The following is a 7,549-nucleotide window of genomic DNA, read 5'->3' as shown; positions in this document are numbered from 1 at the left end:
ATAATTGAGCCTGATAATAAAAATGGTCAGACACCGCTATCATTAGCTGCAGCGAATGGGCACGGACGTATTGTCCAGATGCTCCTTGAGAGAGGTGCCGCAACTGAGCCTGATAATAAAAATGGTCAGACACCACTATCCTTAGCTGTAGAAAATGGACATGAAGACATTGTTCAGATGCTTCTAGAGAGAGGCGCTGAAATTGAAACCAAGGATCAGTTGGGCGAGAATACACCGCTGGCACTGGCTGCAGCAAAGGGATATGGAGGCATTTTTCAGATGCTTCTAGAAAAAGGCGCTGAGATTGAGACCGAGTATCTGTGGCGCAAGAAAACAGTGGTGGTACAGGTTGCAGCAAAGGCATATGGACGCATTTTCCTTAAACTCCTTGAGAGAGCAGGTGCAACTAAGGAATCTGATACCCGGTGGCTTTATGTACCACTCATCAAAGCTACAGAGAATGGGCATGAAGATATTGCCAAAATGCTTTCTGAGAGAGGCGCCAAATTCAAGACTAAACATTCGATGCTTTGGTGAACACCGCTATATGGCTTCAGCGAATGGACTCGAGGTATGGTCAAGTTGCTGTTGGAGTAGAAGCGTGAAAACTGAAAGGGGAAATCAATTGGGTCGGCGGTTAGTGATGCCCGGATGGGCATAAACTGTTAACATGCTTTCCCACGAGGCAACAGGCTTTCCATCGATTATGCTTCATTCAGTCATACTGTAGAGGGTTTTATACTATGTTGAGTTCTTGTTGACTGTTTGATTTGCTACCAACATGTGGTGCTAAGAGGGCGACGCTATACCTTCCACGTTCCGGGAAATATGCCGTTCCTTCTGATACCTGATTTCTCCAATTGCAGCCAGCTCTCGTGTCACTCCTCAACACCGATGAAACGCAGTAGCTGCAGACTGCACACCCCCTCCTATCAAGAAACTATCCCCCAGATTGCCATCCACCTCTTCAAAAGCCAACAAACCAAGAGAACTACACCAGTTAACCACTCAGTCGGAAATAAATAAATAAATGGCCACAGTCCGGAAAATAGCAGCCGAGACGGACCAAACACGCAATTGCCGACAGTCTTAAATCCAATTTCCATACCATCTGGGCACGATTTATCATCGGCGAGATGTCGGAGATACGACCATGTGGTGACATCTCCGGAGACGTTGCATTGAACAGCTCCGGATCCGGACTACAAGGTACTTAACTCCGGAGATACGGGGTGTCATCGCCGAGCCCGATCGTCGGCGGAACAAGGCCAGCTGTATAGTGTATACATCCGAGACCGCTTTGAACAACAAAGCAGGCTGACATGGGTGGAAACATTGCCTCATCTTGTCGGGGAGATCCGACTTATCCGAGAATACCCGTGCGGATACAACGGAATATACATTTGTGCAGGTCGATCTAGCGTACTTGTCAAGCAATCCAGTCTTCATGTAGCTCCTGGTTCTGACCAAATCCCGACAATCTATTGCTAGCGGGCTCTAGTGGTTAGGTACGCTAATCGATCGACCGTTTTGTCTTCAGTAGTAACATGATTGATCATTCACTGAAGGATACCCAGATCCAATATATATCCGAAATACTTGATCCATACATACATAAGAAAAGAAGAAAGATACACTACCAGAACTAATTATACGACGAATTATCATGGACCTGGGATCTCAATGGCAGACACTCTCAGATATAGAAGTACAAATCAAACTGAATTGTTCAGATGAATGAAGAATCATGAGGCCTTGTAATACGTTTATATAGTTACTGCCTACAATCTTGACTCCCTTCAATAGACTTATTTACTTTGACTCATTCTCATAACCGGCGTATTGAATTACTCATAATCCAGGCAAATATCAAAGCTTGTCTCTGTCTAAAAGCTAAACTTCACCCCATATCCTCACTCCTAATCAAATCACAATCCCATATCAATTTCTTATTGCCCCTTATGAAGAAATTGTTTCCCCCAGAGACACAACTCACACCAAACCAACCTCCCCCGGCGCACCAACACCCTCCGCAATCAACGAATACCCCTGCACCCTATGCAGCTTGGTATACACCGACAACGCAGAACGCAAGACCAAGCACATCGCCTTACCAGGATAAACCCTATCAAGCTCCAGACCCGCAAAGCAAGGAAGTTTCCTCATCCACGCCATCAACTTCCTCACCTCCTCAGTAGTCAACCCCTCCGTAACACTCACACTAAACAACACAGTGCACACCGGTGCAATAGTACCCGGATCAACAGTTCCAGATCCACTAAGCGGTAAAACAACGGACCCAACACCGACCAGCAACGCATGTGTAGGACGGAGCTTATCCCTCTTTTCATGGGACTTTAAGGTTTGGAAAACGTCAGAAAACTCTATATATGCGTGTCCGCTCCGCTTTCTGCGAGAGATTTCCTCTGCGAGCTTAGCGGTGAATGTATTCTCGGGTGAGATCCTGTTCCGGGGTGCTTGTGTGCTTGTTGCTGCGAGGATCTCTACTACCCTGTCTGGGATTGTTGCAGCCCGAGTCGGTATATTACCCATGTAGCAATGGTCGAGAATGAGTAGTGTGTCTAGATGGGCTGTCTTGATGTCTTTCAGCAGATAGGTGTCTGCGTTGATAGTCTTCTCGGAAGTAGCGGTAGCGGTTTCAGCAAAGGTAAGTTGTCCGTTCTTTGTATAAGCGTGTCCTGCGTAATGGAGAATCAATAGGTTATGGTCATTTTCATGTTTAGTTCTGGGTTTGGATTTGGCGATAATGTCATGAATGGCTTTTTGAAATAGGATATTGGGGTTTGAGTGGCTGTGGCTGTGACGGATGATGTGCTCGATTGCTGGTGGGAGGTTCAGGCTTTGGAGGATGTTTTGGAAATATGGGGTCACTTTGTGGGCTTTTGTGTCGTCTTTTTCCCAGCGTATTGTTATTGAGGTGATGGTTGTGTAGGTGTGATTTTGTTGGGTTGTTGCTGCTTGGAGGGTGGTTTGGAATGCGGTGGGGCTGATTGGGGACATTTTGGGATGTAATGATGTATTGGAGGTTGGGTGTTGAGTGGTTTGTGAGTAGGTAGGAAGTGTACTGAGTTGGGGTATTGCAGTCGCTATGGTGCTTGTTTGGTGGTTACTTTCAGAGTAGATGGAGGGGGGAAAAGAGAGAGAAAGAAAGAAAGTTCCTGCATACTGATAGTAATAGGAATGTTTCCTGATTATGACGATATTTGATATCATAGTTTTCGAATAATTTAACACCGGATAACGGTCTTGATAAAGTATAAGATTATAAAGAAGATAGTGAAGGAAGAGAATGTTAAGATAGTGGATTAGTAGTTTATCTCTGATAATTGCACTGGGAAAGAAGATCTTAAACACATTCATAGCATTTATGATGCAGGAGTCCCTTGATCGACTAACCAGCAGATGGGTACATTTACATTATCGATGATCAGACCTAAAATACTTAGCTATAAGTATCTTCTAATGTATTCTGACCGGTCTGTGTTGCTATGTAGGTTTTCAGTGTCTGTGCTGATGTTTGGATGAACTCCTATTCACTACTACATTGCATTGCACATGTCGCATATATTCTGCACAAAGTTGTTTGTTGCATTCGCTTCAACTCAATCACCTCAATCATGTAAATCCTCAAAAGTCAGCGAGTCAACTAATATTTATTCTGCACTGGAAGTGCGGCAAACTCTGAATGCTAAGCTATGAAGTCATCCATATAAAAATGCCAATAAAGGTACTATTAGCTTTCAATAGCTTATTCAAGAAGATGAATTGGAAGGAATACTATATAAGTACTGTCCTCTATCTGAGAGCTTCTTTCTGCTTCGACTCAAAGAGTATACCGTTTCGGGTCTGATCAGTAGTAGTATAATCCAACATAGGTTGTGGGCATTGGGGCAAAAGGGTGGCGATAACAGAACAAATATAATTCTTCTGGTTGTAAATTGACTTTTTTATCGCGACATTCTGTTTATTCTAACTCCTCGTGTATTTGGAGTATTCCATGTTTACTAGATTCGTCAACACAGCTACAGGAAATAAAGCTTCTAGCGAAATGTCATTCTAGAATGAGAAGATTATGATTATGTACAAGAGAGCAATAGCTCACTTGTTAACCAGTTCCAGTGTCCATCTTGAAAGTAGATATTCTGAGCGCAATACCCTTGCCCTGTCACGAATATCCATAGATATCCACCGCATATTCCTCGCACCCACAGCAAAAGATTCAACGCCTATCCTACCACGCTCCCCGACTCAAAATCCAATCTTCACGAACGACCGATCCCTCAACAGTGACCAAAATGGCGTCACGATGTCGTTGAAATCCACCATCAAGTAGAACTCCGCGGCGAAGCTGCCTTTCCAACCATAGACTTCGGGCTCTTCCTAGCAATCACCTTCAAGGTAATATCATCTTTCCGGTCTCTGATAAAGCCACCCCGACGCACAAACTCCGAATCCCCCACCACGACTGTCCCCTTATTACTCTCCTCCCAGAGCTTCTTTGCATGCGGACAACCCCCAAAATGCACCAGAAACGAAGACTTCGAGTGCACCGTATCTCTGGACGCAGACAACGATCCGAAACTTCTCTCGTCAGACGAGATCTGCTCGAACCGCCATTGACAGCCCCTGCACGAGACCCCACGATCAATCTCCCCAGTCTCCGGATCCACCCAAGGCAGTGCAATAGTAGCCATGCACCATCGCAGGAACATCTCCCCACTGCGGCGAGACGTATCCGACCAGGGAAGGCCGCGTTTGTGGTTAGTGCTGAGCTCGCGGACCGCTTTATCGTGCACAAGCGAGTGGCGCATTTTGCGCTCCGTTTCTTTCATGCCATACACCCCGGGGAGTGATTTCAAGATGGGCACGTTTTCGCGGCGCAGAACTGCTGGGCTCACTCCATAGAGATTGTGAGCTTCGGAGAGGGCGATTAGCTCGTAATCGCGCTCGAAGTGGAAGCGGCGAGTGGTCGGGTCAATGACGTGTTGGCCAACTTCGGATTTCGTGCGGACACATGAAAAGCAACATCTGGTTAGGTTGGGAGGGAGAAGTAAGACGAATCCGCCGAAGTCGGCGCCGCAGATCGTGCACTCGCGTATGTGGAGGACGTCGAAGATGTCGTCCAAGGTGTACCATTTTGCTAGACCGGTGCGGAGGAGTGCACATATGAGATCTTGGGCGTACTTCATGGCTTTCTGGTAAGGCTTAAAGGTACTGACGATGTCGCGGGTACGGGCGTTGACATGGCGAAGCCCAAAGAGAGTCTTGAGGTCTAGACCCACGAGACATTTGTGGAAGATTTCGACCGGCAGGTGGTCCAGAAGGCCGGGCTTTGCTGGATTAAATGGGCGGTTGAATGCATCCCTCATGCCAGGTAGAATTTTCTCTTTTTCGGACGGTCTGATACTAATCACTGCCAACTCGAAGTCTCGGCGGTGGTAACTTGTTGCACGAAGAATGTCTGCTTCGCTGAATTCTAATTGGACAGACTGGTTGTTCGCCATTTTCGTTGTTGATGCAGGCCTTCCTGTTAGATGAGCTGACCAATAGCTGGATAGGATATGATCCCTGTAGGCAGTATGCAGGTGCCTTTTATGCTAATCAGCAGTAATGAGGGTATTGCTCTAAGCGGGATACTTGCGGTGGAAAGCAGGCAGTATCCAGAGGCAGTTGAAGATATTGGAACAGTCAAGAGTTTCCGTGGAAGGAAGAACACGTCCGTGGGAAGAAGTTAACACACGCACTCTTTTTCTTTACAGCCACCGTTTTAATTGTCACAGTGCGACAAGACGACCGTTCCAAGTAGTGAACGGTTGTGACCGGCTGAACTGGAAATTGGGCAAGCATGAGTGGCAGCGGAGCCATGATGCATCAGATAATTGCGAGGAAATGGGAACTTCAGATATTGCATGGCTCATGTAGGGGTATCAGTAATATCTATATCCAGGCTTGAAAGAGATGTGATATAAATACAAAAAGTATAATCATGTAGACTTCACCCATGATTGTTGATTGAACAAAGGCATGCACTTGATCCGAACGGGTGGCTCCTTCTCCCACACAACCATTTCCTTACCCGCTTTGTAGTCTGCACTTTCAAGAACATTGTGTACGTATCCTTGGCCATTCTTGGCCTCACGAGTTGCTTTGTACTCATACGCCACATTCACTGAAGGCACTGCCAGGATCTTTCCCAGTCCTTGGCCCCACATGTCTTTGGCCAGCAACGTGGGCTCGCCCATATGGCACTCGCCGTCTTTGTGATTGCGGAACTCAAGCTTTCTTTGAACAAAGGGCGCCGCATCCAGGATGACCATGCCACCCCAGCATGAATAGACCTGCACCGGCAGCTTCCTTGCATATCGCTGCTGATTTGGCTGGTCATCGAAGAACATATCCTTGGTGAGCCAGTACCGTGCATCATGAGTGATTTCGAAGAAGAGGTTGCCAGACATGCTGCGCGATACCCACGAGTCGTAGAATGGGCCACCGGCGGCATTCCAGTCAAAGGCACAAGTCATGCGAGCGTCCTGCTTCTGGTGCTGATACAACAACTCGAGCAGATCTTCTACGCAGAGGACGACGTCGTTGATGAACAGGATCGTTGCGTCCGCTGCATATGGCTTGAATTTGCCCGCTCCGGCAGAGACTAACGGCTGAAGAGCCTGGTTGCGCAGGGTCGAGAGGTGCTTGATACGGTCTTCCCATACAGCTTTGGGGTTGAGATCGCTGGTAGAGAGATAGTATCTCACGCCCATGGCGGCCATCTCGCTCTTCAACCGATTGAGAATATCATAGGTCCCGTCGGTGGAACGACCCTCGACGATGGAGAGAGCGCAATACTCGGGACCGAGGAAGCGCATCGTCTCGACGATAGTGCCCATCAAGGGAAGCATAATGTGAGCGGATTGATAGAGATCCAGAGCGAAGAAATACTTGATCTTAGGTTTAGAAAGGAAGCTCTTGGATGCGCGAACCGGGAGATCAGCATAGCGCGGGCTGATGGTCGCAGGACAGTCCAGCTTCGCAGACAGACTCATATCGTGGGTCATGATGCTGCAGACAAAGTCATCGACAGCGCTGCCATTGATGGGCAGTTTGGCGGTGAGGGTCTCATCCAGAACATCTGCTACCGTCGCGGGGTTGAAGCCATTGCAGGCGGAGATGGCGGGAACGGCGGAATCGAGATCATCTTCGTAATTCGATGCACTATATCCAGCGGAGGCAGATGGCGACCACTCAAAGGAGATGTAGAGGAAGAGCAGGAAACAGAGGGAAGCGGTGGAGACGGTCAGCCGGAAGAGCTGCGTCTGCACCTGTCGGACATTAAAATTCATGTTGGATGTGATGCAGGAACCATCCAGGGCGGAGATGCGAAATCAACGAGCGACAGTGGCAATGCGACGCATATTGTAGGCGATAAAAGGGGGGGGGGGGGGGGGGATAAGCAACTGAAGAGAGGTCAAGAGGGGCAAGCGGAGATAAATACTCGTAAAAAAGCTTCGGCGATGTGAAGGTTCTTCCTAAC

The 7,549-nt window shown here is 47.6% G+C and overlaps 4 protein-coding genes across 4 annotated transcripts in view; 1 reads left to right on the top strand and 3 right to left on the bottom strand.

Moving 5' to 3' along the window:
- Positions 1 to 537, top strand: part of BO79DRAFT_219771 (ankyrin repeat-containing protein) — a gene marked incomplete at both ends in the record, with an annotated part of 2,200 nt that extends 1,663 nt beyond the window's left edge. Inside the window, one exon of the mRNA XM_025683465.1 lies at positions 47 to 537. Coding sequence (XP_025537264.1) covers positions 47 to 537 — 491 coding nt within the window. The remainder of the gene's footprint in view (positions 1 to 46) is intronic.
- A 1,455-nt stretch (positions 538 to 1,992) lies between these two features.
- On the bottom strand, positions 1,993 to 3,021 carry BO79DRAFT_257247 (uncharacterized protein; the record flags this gene model as incomplete). Its single annotated transcript, XM_025686243.1, has 1 exon — positions 1,993 to 3,021. One exon carries the CDS (start codon positions 3,019 to 3,021, stop codon positions 1,993 to 1,995), a length of 1,029 nt encoding a protein of 342 aa, XP_025537263.1.
- Positions 3,022 to 4,346: 1,325 nt separating this feature from the next.
- On the bottom strand, positions 4,347 to 5,525 carry BO79DRAFT_270509 (uncharacterized protein; the record flags this gene model as incomplete). Its single annotated transcript, XM_025687285.1, has 1 exon — positions 4,347 to 5,525. The coding sequence occupies one exon, from the start codon at positions 5,523 to 5,525 to the stop codon at positions 4,347 to 4,349; it is 1,179 nt and encodes a 392-aa protein (XP_025537262.1).
- A 371-nt stretch (positions 5,526 to 5,896) lies between these two features.
- On the bottom strand, positions 5,897 to 7,440 carry BO79DRAFT_210271 (glycosyltransferase family 69 protein). The gene has a single exon (XM_025682770.1). The coding sequence runs from the start codon at positions 7,356 to 7,358 to the stop codon at positions 6,006 to 6,008; it is 1,353 nt and encodes a 450-aa protein (XP_025537261.1). The 5' UTR covers positions 7,359 to 7,440; the 3' UTR covers positions 5,897 to 6,005.
- Between the last annotated feature and the right edge of the window lie 109 nt (positions 7,441 to 7,549).

The sequence above is a fragment of the Aspergillus costaricaensis genome (assembly GCF_003184835.1).
Source record: "Aspergillus costaricaensis CBS 115574 unplaced genomic scaffold BO79scaffold_25, whole genome shotgun sequence".
NCBI lineage: Eukaryota > Fungi > Ascomycota > Eurotiomycetes > Eurotiales > Aspergillaceae > Aspergillus > Aspergillus costaricensis.
Note: the sequence above shows the minus strand (reverse complement) of the source record. Positions and strands in the feature narration are given on the sequence as shown.

Coding starts and splice junctions, on each gene's coding strand:
- BO79DRAFT_210271 (XM_025682770.1), bottom strand. CDS start 7,358: ATGAATTTTAATGTCCGACAGGTGCAGACGCAGCTCTTCCGGCTGACC.